This window comes from Setaria viridis, chromosome 9, assembly GCF_005286985.2.
Source record: "Setaria viridis chromosome 9, Setaria_viridis_v4.0, whole genome shotgun sequence".
Taxonomy (NCBI): domain Eukaryota; kingdom Viridiplantae; phylum Streptophyta; class Magnoliopsida; order Poales; family Poaceae; genus Setaria; species Setaria viridis.
Genome location: NC_048271.2, coordinates 11427111 through 11444644, shown reverse-complemented (window position 1 = coordinate 11444644; position 17534 = coordinate 11427111). Strand labels below are relative to the sequence as shown.

General features: G+C 44.7%; 2 protein-coding genes across 3 annotated transcripts; one reads left to right on the top strand and one right to left on the bottom strand.

Moving 5' to 3' along the window:
• Nucleotides 1-35: 35 nt before the first annotated feature.
• Nucleotides 36-7868, bottom strand: LOC117838411 (uncharacterized). 2 transcript variants are annotated; one of them, XM_072290682.1, is made up of 5 exons: nucleotides 6839-7868; nucleotides 5304-5379; nucleotides 3092-4304; nucleotides 2775-2901; nucleotides 36-1169 (listed from the first exon to the last, which is right to left on the bottom strand). In XM_072290682.1, exons 3-5 carry the CDS (start codon nucleotides 3493-3495, stop codon nucleotides 627-629), a joined length of 1074 nt encoding a protein of 357 aa, XP_072146783.1. In that variant the 5' UTR covers nucleotides 3496-4304; nucleotides 5304-5379; nucleotides 6839-7868; the 3' UTR covers nucleotides 36-626. The 2 variants fall into 2 exon arrangements, with proteins under 2 accessions (XP_072146783.1, XP_072146782.1); XM_072290681.1 differs by lacking the exon at nucleotides 5304-5379 and having other exon boundaries at nucleotides 6839-7862.
• A 7056-nt stretch (nucleotides 7869-14924) lies between these two features.
• Nucleotides 14925-16960, top strand: LOC117836245 (cyclin-A3-1). The gene is made up of 7 exons (XM_034715634.2): nucleotides 14925-15517; nucleotides 15623-15698; nucleotides 15813-15889; nucleotides 15981-16017; nucleotides 16141-16290; nucleotides 16381-16515; nucleotides 16608-16960. The coding sequence occupies exons 1-7, from the start codon at nucleotides 14925-14927 to the stop codon at nucleotides 16677-16679; spliced, it is 1140 nt and encodes a 379-aa protein (XP_034571525.1). The 3' UTR covers nucleotides 16680-16960.
• Nucleotides 16961-17534: the final 574 nt, after the last annotated feature.

The window sequence follows — 17534 nt, the reverse complement described above, 5'->3', positions numbered from 1 at the left end:
TATGTCCAGATTACTATGGTACCTATGTCACAAGGAGAAGTGCTACCTGGATCAAGAAATCGGTTCCAAGTACTATTGACGGGCAGAATAAAATTTGCTGTCAGGGTCACAAGTATACACAGCTAATTAGCCTATGCCCAACACGCCAGTCGCCAGGTTGGCCAATAACCCCATCCAGGTCATATCAGTTGGTGGCTTGGCACTGGCAGAGGCTCACGGCCACAGTTGTTAGTCACCTGTAAAATAGAAGTAGCAAATTCCTGATCTGGCAAAAGGTCCAGGCACCTGCTCAAGCCCGCGTTGGTTTGGAAGCAGCAGGCAGCAGCCGTCAGGGACCTTGTCCACTGCCCGTCACGCCACGATGCAGAGGTGCCACAATTTTTTCGAATAATTTTTTGTGGCTGCTACTTGGTCGGTGAATTGCTTTGGGCACGCCACACGGGATACAGGCCATTGCCACGTTGTCATGGTTACGGGCAGCCTCATGGTAGTAGCGAGCTACAAACAGTTGGTGAATAGGGTCGTCCTCAGTTGCTAGGAAGTCGCTGAAAGCCTGCTGCTGCTGCACAGAGGTTGGGTGCTGATGGAACTGCAGCTGGTTGCCGTATCCACCGGCCTGGTGATCTTCAGCAAAGGGGTGCCCCGGCGCCGGCAGGTATCCACTCTCCTGGGGGGTAAGCAAAGGGCTCCTGGTGCCCGTCGATGAAGACGGGGTCGTCGTACATGGCTTCCAGAGGGAAGTGGTCTCCGGCGTTGCGGCCCAGGAACGGCGCCGACATGGACGACGACGGTGGCACTGGGTTATCACCCGACGCCGGCGCTTGAGATGAGGCGGCAGCAAAATTGGAGCCTGGAAATGGCACCTTGACCTCATTATTGATCTCCTGGCCGCTCCCAGCTGCGTGGACAGGGCTGGTGGGGACAGCCGGAGTGCCCTTCCCTTCTTCTTCCTCCTTGAGGCCGCGGATGTAATCCGCGACGATGCTGGGGCGGGTCTCCTTGCTCTTGTTCTTGCGCTTCGTCTCCAAGCTGCGTTCGGCCGCGTATTGGTTCTTGATGGAGTTCTCAGGCCGGCCAGGGATGTGCCTGGCAATCTTGACCCACTTTTTGCCGAACTTCTTGTGGTACTTCACCAGCATCAACTCCTCATCTTCTGTCCAGGCCATATTCTGCAGGACACAGGGGCACAAGGCTTGTTTCAGGACATAACTATGAAATGAAATCAGTGCATTGTATATGAAATCAAAACATGGAGCAAGTACCTCCTCGTGCAAAACAAAGTACTGTGGGATCAAAACATTAATTAAAGAAAATACTTCACACATACATTTCCATGTGTTTAATAATTATTATCTCAACACATTTGCGTATCAGGGATTCAGGGTAGTGCAGTTACTATAGAGTTGTTGCTGTTGGCTTACGGATGAATTGGTGATAATCTCTACATTAGAGTGCCTCTTAAAATATCTCTGTATGAGTAGTCTCTTAGGATACCTCTATGCGACTACACAAGTCCTTAAGGCCTGGCGTGTTAGTTAAGACTTAAGAGACGACCTACACTCTACCTCCTTCACGTACGTAGGATTTCCATGATGCGGCAAGCCTTAGAGACACAAATTTATATTAGGAAAAAAATCTTTTATAAAATCGTATCTCTGAAAAAATCTTATATAAAATGTTATATAAGATGAAACAACCAAACTAAAAAAAATAAATATATTCAATTAATTAACAAATGCTAATGATACTGATTTTTTTTCAGATGAAAGGTTTACTCGGTGTGAATGTGACTTTGACACAGCACACGCACGCACGCGCACACACCCACACGCACGCACGCGCACACACCCACACACACGCGCGCGCACAGACATACACACCCCAAATACCGCCTAAAATTCAAATGGCACCATCATTTTTCCACATGCATCAGAAACATCTTTTCTTGTAGAAAAAAAACACTATATATATCCTAAACTGACATTGGTAGCAAAATAAAGCCTAGAAAAATGGAATAAGACAAAAGCATGTCAAGATAAATAAATAGCACATATTTATTGTTTAGTTGCATATAATGGCTGACTGATTTCACAAGACAAAAGGTAAAACGACACAGAAATGTTTTCTGCAAATGATCGGCGTCACTACACAACGTACTACCAATTGAAATAAAGTATTGCTAGCAAGGTTAAAAACACTAGAAAAAAAACTTTTTGTCCCTCTATTACAAATAAATTGTTGTAGAAAAAGATTGAGAAAGAATGTTTACTCATGAAAGGACATTTGAAAATTCGTGATCAAGGATGTCTAATCATGTCTATGAATGCTTAAGGGGGTGTTTGGATCCCTGGTCTAAACTTTAGCCCCTATCACAACGAATATTTAGATACTAATTAGGAGTATTAAACATAGACTATTTACAAAAATCATTGCACAGATGGAGGCTAAACGGCGAGATGAATCTATTAAGCCTAATTAGTCCATGATTTGACAATGTGCTGCTACAGTAACCATTTGCTAATGGTGGATTAATTAGGCTTAATAGATTTGTCTCGCCGTTTAGCCTCCACTGTGTAATTACTCATATTTAGTCTTCCTAATTAGCCTCCGAATATTCGATGTGACACGGACTAAACTTTAGCTCCAGGATCCAAACACCCCCTAAATAGTTACATTGAAAACCTACAGGTAAGAGTAATTGATGGGAAAAACATGTAGACCTAGAAAGTAATAAATCAGTCCTAGAGGACCAAGCAACAAGACAAAAAAAATACCTTAATTTCTGGGTCTAGATGGTTGATCCATCTCTCTCGGCATTGCTTCCCAGTTCTGTCGGGAAATTCCCTGGCAATATCTGACCAAGCTCTTTTACCATGCCGCTCCATAAGTTCTTGTAGCATTCTGCAAATGAAATGTGGCACTACATGATATGGCAATGTGCAACTCATACTGATGTGCATTTAACATGAATCCATGAAATAGTGCATTGACATGTGTTAATGTCTACAACATAACTTGAACAACCATAATGATGGCATGGAAATTAATGGTGAACAACTACAACAAACATGAAACTATATTATGGACTTACGTATCCTCTTCAGGAGTCCACTGCCCTCTTGTAGCATTGTTTCCAGTAGGGCTACTTCCATCATATGCCTTGCCCACCACTTTCTTCAAGGCCAAGGAATCTATCATTTGACCATGATCTTCAGTGATAGGAGTGTCCTGGATGGGATCACCTCCATGTCCTTTATTAAAGCCTGAAGCACCTTTCAAAGGGATCTTGTAATCATCCACCCCAAAGTTGATAGCTTGATCAATGGTTACATCTTGCTGACCAAGGGCATGTTGCTCATCCTGCAAAAAAGCACCGAAAGGGTAACTCTCGAGTTGCGACAATGACTCAACCTTATTCCAAATCCATGACACCATGCTCACCCTCTCAAACATCTCGTAGAACATGGAACTCTTCTCACCGATGCGGATTGCCATGGTTTCGCAGAAGACAAAATGCAGAGGAGAGCTTAGGAAGAATGAGGGGTAAAGAAGTGACAACCTTCATGGTTGGCTATTGCGGATGTTATATAGGCGGACTCAAGCAATCCAACTCAAGGTTTGGAGGATATGATTCACCGCAACGTATCTGTAATGATATCAATCCTGGTCATAGCACAAGGGCAAAGTTAAGCACTAATTTATTACACGAAATTTGATTCCTAATTAAGATACTGACTATCTGTCATAAAAAATATACCGTCTGCAAAATCTATATCGTCCTATTGGATGGGTGCGTACCTTCTGCAAAATAGCGTACCCTCTAGTTTGGTAACATTTAAAATCCTGTCTGGAATGGCCGAGTTATCTCTAGCTAAGCTCCACCACTGATCATGAGCTCGTTGCCGCTCTTAGATTGAAATCATTGTGACAGAACCGCCAAATTAAAACTCTAATTAAGTGTAATGGCCATCATTTGAACACATCCGGCTCGTTAACTTAATGGTTTAATTTGACAACCTGCATTCCCCAGTATGCCGATCGAAACAAACACCAGTAGTCTCACGCGAAGGTGAGCGCAGATAGTACAAACATGATAGCTTTTACACAAATATAAGAGATACAACACAAGATGATACAAAAGTATAAAAAAGAGTTCAAATACATGAATATTACATAGATTTTAAAGGTACAACGAAATTACATTTTAAAACACAAATATCGACCAACTAACTCTAGAGCGATAACGGCGACGATGAGACACCACATCAAGCCCACCGATATGGCATCAAAGAAAATGGCACCTCCTAAAATAGGGTCAAAAAAATAACCCTGAGTATACTGATACTCAGCAAGACTTACCCAATTATGGTATATACATAGCCGACTCCTAGCATGCAAGACTTTTGGCTCTAGGGTTTGTTTTGCCAAAAGCGACTAAGAGTGAATCCTTACTTTCAATATTTTAGCTAAGTTTAAACGTGAGAGCAGCTATTTTCTAAGTTTGGAGGACTACAACACATCAGTGTGGAAGAATAATTAATTGTACAAGCCACAGAAATCATCATCATCATATTCCACTTCTTTACTACGATGAGACAGAGAGATCAAGGGTCTCTTATCCGAGAGGTGCGACGAATCGATTCGATTTAATTCTTACAAGGAAAACTTAATCACATGACACACGCACGCCTCGTCGAGCCGCACGTGGCAACCGTTCTCTTAGAGAGCGCTGAATACTTGACCTGCCCTGCTACACTCAAGTACTAGTCCCCACTGAATACATGAGTTTCTAACTAGCACCCGATGGAGAAGACGGTATCAGCTCATACCTACCAGCACGCACGGTATGTAGGTTTACCGGTTTCGACTACCTCCTATTCCCAGCATGTGATTACTACTGTTCAAAACTTGATCAACTACGCTACAACGAACGGGCCTTAATCGACACAGGCGGAGGTACACCTTCAATCCATATGTCATATCCTTAACCAATCTCAATTCTCATCTCCGCCTAGTCTCTCATTTTACCATGCGAACCATTTGTCCATGGTACAATATAAGTATCCAGTGATCCTGTATCTCGCGAGTGACAAGAAATCACCTAACTTCTACCGAACTTATTAAGCATGGCAGAGCTAACGGCCTATACATACTAGTATAATCATCGGAACCTATGGATCATGCATCTATGGTTTCAACCAACTTCTAGAAACGTAAATGCACAAATACATAAATAAGAACATCGTATAGTTTTGAAACCGAGCGGTAGAGTTAGTGACAAGTAGGCCTTGGGCCCTTCAGACCTTGGGCCAGGTTTTTTGGATTCTCATGCTAGGCTTCACGTCTCCTTCATATCCACGAGCTCGCATGCATCGGAATCTACATGCATGCAAGTATTTTAAATGTGATAATGCATACCAAACTCCAATGTAAGGCACCATGAGCAGTTGTCTCACAGAATTGTGTTGAAATTTCTAAAATTTCCATCTCAAACAGTATTACTGATTTTGTGTGGTTCATTATTTATACAGTAAAAAAGATGCATCACAAAGACTATACATGAACCTGTAACTAAAATGCTCAGAAATGCCTGAAATTTGGGAGGATATCTAGTGCAAGAAGTCAGGAACCCAACAACAGCATATCTACAGCTTAATAAGGCATAAGTGTTTTAGTGCAGGCCTGTCCAGAAAAGAAAGAAACAATAGCAATGATCTATATGTTGAAAATGAACACAAACTGATTACCAAAGAAATTCCTGAGATAACATGGTTGGCATTATTTTTAATTGACAGAACATGTATAAATACAATATCAGGATTTGGTTTCACAATTAGCTAAGCATATACTAAGTTAGATATGCCTATGAGTCCTGTAGGAAATATCAACCACATCTCCATGACCAAGCATATTTCTAACGTAAGGGAACAAGTTTAGGGAAACAGCAGGACTAGCCTCATGTCACTGGGAGGTATGACTATTTGACTAAGGATTTCAATCATGCATGTAGACTAACAAAAGTGATTTCATAGTTTTTTTTTACTTATACAATTATTTTAGCGTGATTAATTGGGTATAAGGCCAATCTCACATTTGGTCATGAACAAAAATCCTAACATGCTGGTTAGAAATTTTAAGTGGGACAGCATGGCATAGTAGAGCTACATAACAAGTTTCAGAGCTACTGAAAATCTAGCATGATTTCTCCCAGGTAAGACATATTTGAAGAATATTTTAGGATTCAAGTTTGTGCCTATCCAATTGCATATTGTTCCCTACAGAGAAAACATTTCAGACATCATACACTTCTCATTAATGACGGAACATGAAGACTGTCAGTACATCTGCAATATCTTTTCCCAGTAATATGCAACACCTCATGATTATAGAAAATGGTTTCTATGGCATCAGATGGTGGATGTATATAACCAGCAGTTTTAGACATACACAATGCACAAGGTAGCAATTTGGGATATCAGGTTCAGATGCATTCTTTATGAAAAATACAAGTTCAGTGCATCAACGTTTCTCGATTAAATCTGACTATTAAAACTAATAGCTTTGAAAGTGCATGTAATTTTTGGCTGACCCAATATTAGGCAGGTAGACCATCACAAGTGGTCATCATTTTTGGAGCTGCCATTATTTTTCTAGGAATTCCACAAGATCAGGAATGCACACATACTAACAAGCATCAGCTAATTAACTAGCTTGTACTGTTCATCTGTTCCTCTTCCTCATAGCACGCGCGTTGCAGAAAAGGAAAAGGAAAAGACTAGAGCAACTTGCCGTCAGCAAGTTGGCTGCAACAAAGAATCGGGAATGCTCAGTTGCTCACCCAGCAGCAGGTTGACTGCATCACGCGGCTCTGGGTCATCGGCGTCGTTGGTGTATTTCGTCGAGCGGCTTCGGGCAGTGCGGCTTGGGGGAAGCTGCCTTGCAGCTCCATGTGCTAGTTCTGGTGCTTGGGATTTGGGGGAAAAGAAGTCGACGTGCAGCAGATTAGTAAGGGGAGAATAGCTGGAGAGGCTCTTTTCTTTGTTGATTTGAAAATGGTGGGAGGAGCTTGGAGGATTTTGGTCGGCGGAGGTGCTTGGTGGCTGACGACAATGGCAGCCGGGAATCCGCCCGATTCCGGCGAGTTAGCGCACGGCCTACGCTTTGGGTGGCTCTGGGTGGTAGCTGGGAAGGTGGAGGAGGTGTGCGTGGTGGCGATTTGGAATTGCTGGGGTGGATGCAGAGTATTTGGCCGGCGGGTGACTGCGGTTCGGCTCGGCTCTGTTTTTGCTTGTCCCGTCCGGAGGAAGAAGAAGCAAGAGGGGGATGCGGAGACCGGCTGGCTTGGAGAGGAGATGAGGCCGAGGAAGTCGCCGGCCCTGCTCCCACGGACAGTGAGCGAGGACGGTCGAACAGTGGCGGGAGGACGACGAGCAGTGGCGCGAGGACGACGCGAACCGCGGCGGCCAGCGGACTGACGCCAGTCGTCGGCATGGGCGAAGCGTGGGCGCGGCATGGGCAGTCGCACGGCGAGGTGAGGAGACGGCGCGTGGGGAGGCCACGGCACGGGCGACGGCTTGACTTCGGCGCGGCCACCGGCGAACTGCGGCCGACGCGCGTTCGTTAGCAGGCAGCAGCAGTTTAGGCAGGAAGAACAAGGGTTTGACTCGATTTTGACCAGGTTTTGGAACAATCAGGGCTATTTTGAAAGGACGTGGCTGATTAGTCTAGGTATATACATATACCCTGCGGGTTTTTTTTTGAACTTTTCAAATCCCTGGAAGAGAGATTTGCTGCCCTCTCCCCCCTTGTCGCCGTTTGGAAGCTCTGACGAGGGGCATGCAGCACAGGAGGAGAATATATATATCCAACAAGTGACGATACGTACTTTGATGATGACATAATGGTAAATCGACCAAACTTCAGTCCTCACAAATGGTATAGTATCATAATACATCCAGCTCATGCAAAAGATAAAGAGTTGCAGATTTCTTGGCATGTTTAGTCACAAAACTACACTCTTTAGCTTAACCGTTGATGCAATACAACCTTCCCAATCATTCTCTTTTGCCTCTTGGTTCTCCTCAACACTCATAAATTCTGTCAAATAGCTAATAAAATAAAAATTGAGATCAGTGTTGAGGAGATGCAACCAGGTGCAAAGTAAGTTACACATATTTCTTATTCAACGCTCCATCAGTTTTTGCAAAAATATGTGGAGCTATCAAAGCTACAAAACTAGGCGGTACAAACAGTTCCATACTTCTTGAATAGCATAAGTACCACAACAGAAGGTGAAGCAATGCATGCTTTGAGTCTACAGATTAGAAGGAGTAGCAAAACTAGAACAAAAGGTTGGTCATGGATGGCTAGGCTGATATTACAAAGCAGATAGCAGATTACCAAAGAAAGGGAAAAAAACATGTGAATCATTTCTAATCTATGCAGAATTGTTCGGTATGGTAGTGTAGCCATGGTAGTGTAGAACAGAGAAAAGTGCAACAGTTCACCAAAGTATTCAAGCAAAGCACGAACAAGTCATTAGAATAGGGCTAACTTACCTTGTTGAAATATAAACGGTGGCTAACAACCGGAAACAAAAGCCATTTTGGAGAAAAGAAAATATCAATTATTTGCATACACACAAAATATGTATTGGAATTCAAGCACACAAAAGAATTATGTCTAAGTTCAGACTCAAAAGTCATGAAATGTCATGGCTGCTGTTGGAACTATAGTTCCTTTCATTCTTCAAAAGTTCTGTTTTGTTTCTTCCAAATGAAAGTTTTCTCCCGCCAAAAGAAAAGAGAGTTTTCTCAAGGACTAAAGTATACTTTCTCAGATGTGCTTGCAGTATGCTATGAACTGATAAAAGAGAAAGCAATACTCTCTCAGAGAGGATAAAAAGATGCATACCAATTGTTATGAGCCATCTATGTTCAAAGTTAACATTTGATTCAATAACTAAGAGAAAACTTGTTTGGCAATATAGTGATTAGTGAGAATGAGTGTAAATAAAACCACAAGCCAACAGCACAAAGATAGCTACTATAATTACAAGCAAGTTTACAACAGTGTACTCACAAGTCGTTGCTTATCTAGCAACATAGTTGCTGTGTCAGATCTAGTATACTAATATGCAAAAAAAGAATTCAACATTATACACTCCAGTTGTTTGGATTTTTTATGTAATCAGTAGAACATCCAGTTCAGTTGGAGGTTTGTTCAAATTACTTGAGCATCAGTTGGAGGTCTGTTCAAATTACTTGAGCATCTGGATCTACCTATAATTAACTACCTATGCTTAATTAGTAGAATAGTGTGTTCTGGATGTACTGTATTCCAGAGAATAATTTAACCAACATGTGGCAATAGGTTAAGAGGACTGACATGAGCATCCAAATTAAAAGATTGATGCTTGGAGACAAGTAAACATGGTTTATACATACTGCAAGATTACACATAATTCAAAAACAGGTGGCAATAGATTATACGCTTGCAAACAGTGGGTAGAGCAGCCACATAATTAAAAAAATCCAATAACAAGTATATGAAGCAAACAAGGACATGATTTATACATACTACAAGATTATACAATTTTTGACAATAGCTTTAAAAAATGAATAGCCACATGCAACATTCATAGGCTGATCTAAATATCTTCAAATTACCTAAGCAGATAAAAAAATGTTGACTTCAAGTCTGAGCTAAAGTGACAAACCATTAAAGCACTTGGATAAACTGATTATTGAACCATTAAAGCACTCGCATGTGAAATGGATGGAATCTGCCTGCGGCACAGGTGAAAAAATGGAGATGTACTGAAAATCTGAACTTCTGCTAAAATAATTGCACATTCAAGCTATTATAATACTTTAGTTTGCAGTAATAGAATTGGTGGCACAGATATATGGAAAAATGGAATGTACTGAAAGTCTGAACTTCTGCTAAAATGATTTTGCACATTCAAACTAGTAATACTTTGCATCAGTTTGGATACATTGAAATGCGCTCTCGAACAGAAGTAAGCTTCATATTCAAGTAAACCTCTACATGCATGTCAAACAAATAAGACCCTGCAAACTCAAAGAAACATCACAACAGATGTGCATTCCCATCTGCGAATGCAAGTGGTCTCTACATCAGGGAGGTGCAGCACAACTAGAATTCAAATCAAAGATCTGGCATAAGAATGGAGATGCTAACTTCAAGAAGTCGCATCGTAGGCACGACGAGTACAAATCCTAGGAAAACCCTAGGCAACAATTGAGGAGGAAGCAGAGAGAACTCACATCATGGATGCGGAGGCGGCGTCCGAGCTAGAGATCTCGTAGGTCGAGATGTCCACGGTGGCCATGACAAGACGGTCGGAGACAGAGCGACGTGGCCGGGATGGAGGCACGGCGCTACCAGGTCGGAGGATGCACGGAGCGGTCAGGGCAGAGATGGAGCGCACGACCAGGATGAAGATGGAGCGCACGGTCGGGACGGTGATGGAGCGGCGCGGCCTAGACGGAGGTGGTTGGGACGACGGAGGTGGAGCGGTGCGACCAGCATAGAGCGGCACGGAGGCGGAGCAGAAGGGAGCCGCTCGGGGAAGAGACGTCCGAACTCAAGAGGTGGGAAATAGTTGCCTCGAGGAAAACACGTGGATAGGGTTCTCGTACCCCGAGCGTGGACTTCCAAAGGGCGTGTGGATTTAGCCCGCGCCCAGTTTTCCGCGTGGGCTTTCAGCCCAGGGAAAAGGCCGGGTTTCCCGCGGGATTTGGGGTTCCCAAATTAGGCTTCAAGCAAAGTTTTCACAAAACAAGCTTATACTCATGTTAAACTAGATATGAAGGACTACCAAATTTGTATTGGTCCAAAGATGAGTGTTTAGACAAAATAAACTTTAACAACACTCGAACAAGGCTAAAATGAAATACATCCACACTTAAGATTTCCACCATACACATGTTTAAACATAGGATTTGAATTTGTTTGAGCATTTAAACCTGTTTATGAGTCAAAATGATTTATCTGACATAAAGAACTATATTTGAGCACAATTTCATATTTAGATGTTTTATTAACATTTAGTTGCCAAAAAGAACATAAACCTCCATAATTTGTATTTTAAAAAGATAAACTACATCACATGTGTAAAAAAATATTAGCAAAAATGTTTAAATGCAATTATGCATGCATAAATACTGTTAATGACTATGTTCAATGCTTAATGAGTGTTATTAACACCCGGGGTGTTACAATCATCCTTTACCTTGGACCCTCCCGACATGAACCGTAATCCTATTGTCAAGATTCTAGCTCTATGTACCTCTTGTGATAAACCCAAAATGATAGGCCAATACTTTAGCTATCACATACAATGCTTGTCTTAGATAGGATATATCACATCCAGCAATAGAATAATAATTTAAAAGTTCTTTGTTACATCAAGAATATTGCAGAGTACATCCTGACATAAGTGATACAAAATCCAAAGGACTGAGTAACATGAAGAAGACTTCTACATAGTGGAGGCTAGGGCATCTCCATCCCCATAGGCATTCGAGCGTAGCATCATTGCTTCAAAAGGTGCACCCGTAGTTTTGGTTGAAGTCGTAATCCGGCTCTGAGCTTGAAAACTCAAGATCTACCCCTAAGAAATGGGCATGATTTCACACCCTAATATGCAAAGCCAAGGAGTATCAATATACCAGTATGCAAGTATTTTAAGGATCCATGGCTTCTAATGCAGCATCGGTAGCAGTAGCTATCCGATAAATCTTCATCCCAGAACCAACCTCGCACACGTCAGGCCGTCTCTGATAGAACTGGAGTCAAGCATGAAGTCAACATCCACCTCAGCTCTCTCTAGGAAATGAGGAAAGATCCCTCCGTTATCTCAATGGCAAATGCCAGACCTTACCTAAAAATTTGGAGAGAAGAAGAGTAATCCATGCCAATCGGGTGTAGCTAGTACCTTAGCACCACAACACCAAGATCGAGGATATATCTATACATAGAGTTTTAACTCCGTAGAGTGTGTACACATTTTCTCATACCAAGTGATGCACCAGGTGTAACTAGTACTTTAGCATCACAACACTGATGAAAAACCTGATTGTGATTGGCACCATCTCACTTTTCCAGGCTTGGAGATGTACGGTCACAACTGTACAACCCTCAACTGTGCGACTGTGAATCCTCCCTCGTGGACAGTGGGGGGCAGTAGGCATCCGCCATAGGTAAAATAGTAGGGTTCCAGGAAGTACCCAAGCGCCTCTCCCCTACTGACAAGTCCTCCTACTCCATCATGCAAAGTGTGTTGAAGTCCACTCATCATCCCACCACAACTCATGCGGAGAACACATCAAGGATTCCATGACTTGTCTAACACATGCAAAGTGTGTCGTGAGTATAGTATATAAGAGCGCAAAGCAGGAATAATGTAATAAAAATAGGGGAAGGGGCTCAAAACAATATGAGGGTGATGCAATATGGTAGCCATGTAGTCAAAATAAGGCTTAGCTTGACTAGTTGCAATGACTAATATGGTTCAATTATGGATCGAGTTGGACATGAACTTGGTTCATTTTTCTCTTCCTGCTCAACTTCATAGACGAGGTTGTTGGCATCCTCCGGGTTCTCCAAATAACGGAGCATTACAAGCAAATAAACTCTAAATGAGAACAATAGATGATCCAAATAACTCCAAACTTGTCATTATCAAGTAGAGCTTGATTTTAGAAAGATAATGAAACTGATTTCGTATTTTCTAAGTTAAAATGATTTAGTTATGAATTTTCAAAGATTAGATCTAATTTAAATTATTTCCTTGTGTTTCTTTCTCTCTTTTCTTTGCGAAACATGTTTCTTTGTTGTTGTGCTACTCTTTGCTATTTTGTAGTTGTCTTTTCTTCAACGAGTGAGGACGGGTTGCACCATGACTTTGTTGTTGTGCTCCAGCAAATCCCCTTTACTTTTCTATTTTCTTAATAATTATTGGACAAACCAATAATCCACCCTAAGAGCAACTCCAAAAAAATCTATATCCTACCCCTAATACCTTGTTTAGGGAGAAAAAAAAAGAAAAAAAGAACTCCAACAGCTTCCTCAAAACTTCCCCAAACTATTCGTGACGCCAAAACAGAGCCCGTCACCGCGCATATTTGCGCGATGTCCTTCCTTCCCCAATTGCCCCCTTCCCACGCACGAGAGAGGCTTCCCGCGAGATTTGGCGCGCACGCGTGGCAGGAAGCTCTGTGGCGGCGGCTGGGTGAGCGGCGGTGGCGGTGGGACGAGGGGCCCGTTTTTGCGTTTTCCGATGGTGTGGTGGACGGTGCACGAGGACAAGTCGAGGAGAAAGCTGGGAGGGTTGGCTAGGTGGAGGCGTGGTGGATTTGGTGAAGGTGGCCGGACAGTGGCAAATTGGGTCGGCAGACGGAGTTTGGTGGCTTGGGGGTGGCGGACGGAAAACTTTCAATTCCCGGCCGGGTGGAGGCGCGGCGGACGTCGAGGAGTAGCTGAGGGGGTAGCTGATGATGTGGCGAGGGTGTGGGTGCGGTGACTCGGTAGGAGGAGGGCGGAGCACGGTGGATGGTGCTGGCAAGTGGAGCTCGGTTGGTCTAGCAATGGAGGGGAGGGAGTATGAAGGAGGTAGAAAAAGGGTTGGTCTAGCTAGTGGCGTGGAGCAGAGTGGGGCGAGGCGCAGTGCTGCAGGCGATGCGAACGCTGGTTGGCGCGTGCAGGGCGAGGCCGTACGCCGGCGGCGATGTGGCGCGTGCACTCTGGCTCCGTTCGGCCCCGACCAATAGCTCAAGTCATTCATCCAAATTTCGGTTCTTCTTCGGCTGGAGGAAGAAGAAGAAAGAATGACATGGGGAGAGAGCAGGGCTAGGCCCAATTACGATGATGTGGCATGTTTGGAAATATTGGGAGCTAGTTATTAGCGATCTGTTGTGGGTTGATATGTTTTTGGGGAAAAGCTTTTTAGAAGAGCCCTAATACATAGTTTTGAGGAAGAACTTTTTGGGAAATTCTCGAAGTTGCTCTCACCCTAAATAAAGGAGTTGTGACTCTCCCAATACGGGAAGATTATTGGGGAAGTGTAAAAAGTAACCCTCCCAATAATCACGGAAGAAATATTAGGACATAGGGAAAGATTTATTAAAAAATTGCCGGAGACGTTGTTAATCTATATTTTACTTACGCTCAGTTCGGGAAAACAAAATCGAAACAGCAACACACACTAAATTCCAAATTGTCCTAAAACTCTTTTACTACCAGGCAGCAGCAGTCAAAAAACGAGCGAGACGGAAAAAAGGGGAGACTTAATCTAAAAAGGAAAGAAAACGGGGAAAAAACCGGGTGCCAGGTCAACCACGAGGCGCCGGGCCGCCGGCAGCGTGACGCTCACGCCCGAATCCCAAAACCGAAATGGAGCATAGCGCCTGCGCCACGCACGCAGGAGCCGCTCGAATCAAATCAAAACGAGAGCTCCTCCCCGCGTCACCCCTCTGACAGCCCCCCAAATCTCCCGCGCTCTCTGTGGCGCGAGTCGGCGTCCCGCCGCGCCGCGGGGCCTCGTCTCCTCCCCCCGAAACGCTCCCAATTTTTTAAAATAATTCCCAAAATCTTCCCTCCCTCCGCCGAAACGCGAACGAATTTCCAAGCCGCGGCGGCGATCGAAAGGCACCCGAGGCCTTCCCTCCAACCGGAGCGCTCGCAAATCCTTCGAATCCAAAATAATGGCGGCCTCATCTCCCTCCCATTCCCCGCGCCCCGCCCCGCTACTTAACCGCATCCTGCCCTGGTCGCTCAATCCCTCCTCCGCCTCCTCCGCTCCGGCGCCTAGCTACCACTCCTACCACCGCCGCCGCGCTCGGAGCCGGAGGAGCAACCCCCTCCCCTCCACACCCCCCCTCCGCCCCCCGCCGCCGCCGATGGCCGACAAGGAGAACTCCGCCTGCGCCGCCGCCCCGCCGCGCCTCACCCGCGCCCAGGCCAAGCGCGCCGCCGCCGTCACCGCCGTCGCCGTCGCCGCCAAGCGCAAGCGTGTGGCCCTCACCGAGCTGCCCACGCTCCCCAACGCCGCGCACGACGACGACGACGACCGCGCCAAGCCCGCCAGGAAGCAGCGCCTCCTCCCCGCCGCCGAGCCCAAGCCCAAGCCCAGGGCCGCGCCCAAGCCGGCGCCCCCCTCCGCCGCCGATGCCGCCGCCGCCGCGGATGGCGAGGAGGGGGACCCGCAGCTCTGCGCGCCCTACGCCTCCGACATCTACTCCTACCTCCGCTCCATGGAGGCGCAGGCCAGGCGCCGCCCCGCGCAGGACTACATCGCCGCCGTGCAGGTCGACGTCACGGCCAACATGCGCTCCATCCTCGTTGACTGGCTCGTCGAGGTCGCCGAGGAGTACAAGCTCGTCTCCGACACGCTCTACCTCACCGTCTCATACATCGACCGCTTCCTCTCCGACAAGGCGCTCAACAGGCAGAGGCTGCAGCTCCTCGGTGTCTCCGCCATGCTCATCGCCTCGTAAGCACCCGATCCATCGATTACCTATCGCATTTCTGTCTCGATTTATCGATTATCGCTAGAATTGAGTTCCAATTCTGATGCATTGGGTCGAATCGATTGCAGCAAGTATGAGGAGATCAGCCCGCCGAATGTGGAGGACTTCTGTTACATCACTGACAACACCTACACCAAGCAGGAGGTGTGTGTTTACAACCTTGTATGCTTTGAGTGCGACTTGCGTCCGGATCTTGCTAGTGATTGATTCTGAATCAGTAATTGGTCTGTGCTACTTCTTGGTGCTTGGGATCTGTAGGTTGTTAAGATGGAGAGTGATATACTGAATGTCCTCAAGTTTGAGATGGGCACTCCTACCACCAAGACGTTCCTGAGGTAGATCACTAACCAAATCAATCTGATGAGGTATTATCGGCATTCCTGTGTTGCTAAATGTCTTGTCCTCTGTTTCCTTGTCTGTTAACAGGATGTTCATCAGATCTGCCCAAGAAGACAGCAAGAAGGTAATACCACAGTAACACCTTTCAGATCTGTTACATTTGAACCTTGAATTCTACTTCCATTCAAAGTGCCTGCTACCTGTGTACATCATAGTCTGATCCATTATGTTGTGATGTATAATGCAGAATCCTAGCCTCTCGTTGGAGTTCCTGGGGAGCTACCTTGCTGAGCTGAGCTTGTTGGACTATGGCTTGCTTCGCTTCTTGCCATCACTTGTTGCGGCCTCGGTGGTGTTTGTTGCAAGGCTGACCCTTGATCCACACACCCATCCCTGGGTATGATATAGATCTGCTCGATTCCAATTGTTGCTCTGGCTCATATGCTATGAAATGCCGACTCATTTTGTTATGTATATATGGCTGCAGAGCAAGAAGATGCAAGCACTGACAGGATACAATCCATCTGAGTTGAAGGACTGTGTTACTGCCATACATGAGCTGCAGCTCAACCGGAAATGTTCATCTATGATGGCGATCCGGGACAAATACAAGCAACACAGGGTAAGCATGAACTTTTGGCAGCCACATGATTTTCATGTCAGATCGTTTGCATAATTCTAGTGTCCTAACTTCGCAATAAATCTTTTGAACAGTTCAAGGGTGTATCAGCATTGCTACCTCCTGTTGAGATCCCTCCATCATACTTCAAGAAACTCAAGGACTAGGTGTTCCTGCATAATCTAGTAACGCCAAGCACACTTTGAGCTTTCCTCCACCAAGACGCGCAATGATGAGGTCGAGAAGTGACTTGTCAGTCCAGTTGGGGGACTGAGAGGTTCTTGGATGCTGCGTCTTGGCTCGAGTAGGAGCGTTTGGAGTTAATTTAGTTGAAGTTGAAGCTCAGTAGGAGGCTAGCCATGTCAAATCTTGTACCTGTGTATTATAACAATACATTACAATCAAATGCCTTAATTGTTGAGGGGCACAATTCCAAAATTTTCATTTATTGGTCCTTGCGCCGTTTTCTCCTTGATTATTTTTTCCCACACAGTTCTACAAGTCCAGAACACAAAATCTAGTGGGCAGTTTTGCATCTTAGGGTACCTTATGTGTGTATTTATATTTTTAGAAGTTGGTAAAACAGCATACTGAAAGTGAGACACTCTTCACACAGAAATTGAATCTTCAGTAGACTGGGAAGTTGGAACAGTTGTGAATGATCATTACTAATACAATGTGACCTTTACAGTTGATTGGAAAATTGGCCACATGTGAATGATCATTACTTCGAACACAATACACCTACAGTTCATTCTTGGAAAACTGGAAATTCTAAATGTCTGAATTCTTATCGTCTTGAAATGTTATTGTCATTCATGATAACTTTTGCAGTTTCAACTTGTTAGTACTCGGTACTTCAGTAGTGTACTTTGCTAAACTGATGGATGGAGTAGAGCACTCAGCAAAGCACTGAATCTGAAAATTCTTGAATTGTGCGTATGTGGTTCTGGAGAAGGAGCAGATGGGCAATTAGCTACACTAGTACACTGTAATGATATAATAAGCATGTATCCTCATTA

What these genes read in the sequence shown, in the direction of transcription:
- LOC117836245 (XM_034715634.2), top strand. Translation starts at nt 14,925, where the DNA reads ATGGCCGACAAGGAGAACTCCGCCTGCGCCGCCGCCCCGCCGCGCCTC. An exon ending in ACACCTACACCAAGCAGGAG is followed by an intron (nt 15,699 to 15,812) that starts GTGTGTGTTTAC and finishes TGGGATCTGTAG; the next exon opens with GTTGTTAAGATGGAGAGTGA. An exon ending in ATCCACACACCCATCCCTGG is followed by an intron (nt 16,291 to 16,380) that starts GTATGATATAGA and finishes ATATGGCTGCAG; the next exon opens with AGCAAGAAGATGCAAGCACT.
- LOC117838411 (XM_072290682.1), bottom strand. Translation starts at nt 3,495, where the DNA reads ATGGCAATCCGCATCGGTGAGAAGAGTTCCATGTTCTACGAGATGTTT. An exon ending in TGGACTCCTGAAGAGGATAC is followed by an intron (nt 2,902 to 3,091) that starts GTAAGTCCATAA and finishes TTTCATTTGCAG; the next exon opens with AATGCTACAAGAACTTATGG. An exon ending in ATCTAGACCCAGAAATTAAG is followed by an intron (nt 1,170 to 2,774) that starts GTATTTTTTTTG and finishes TGTGTCCTGCAG; the next exon opens with AATATGGCCTGGACAGAAGA.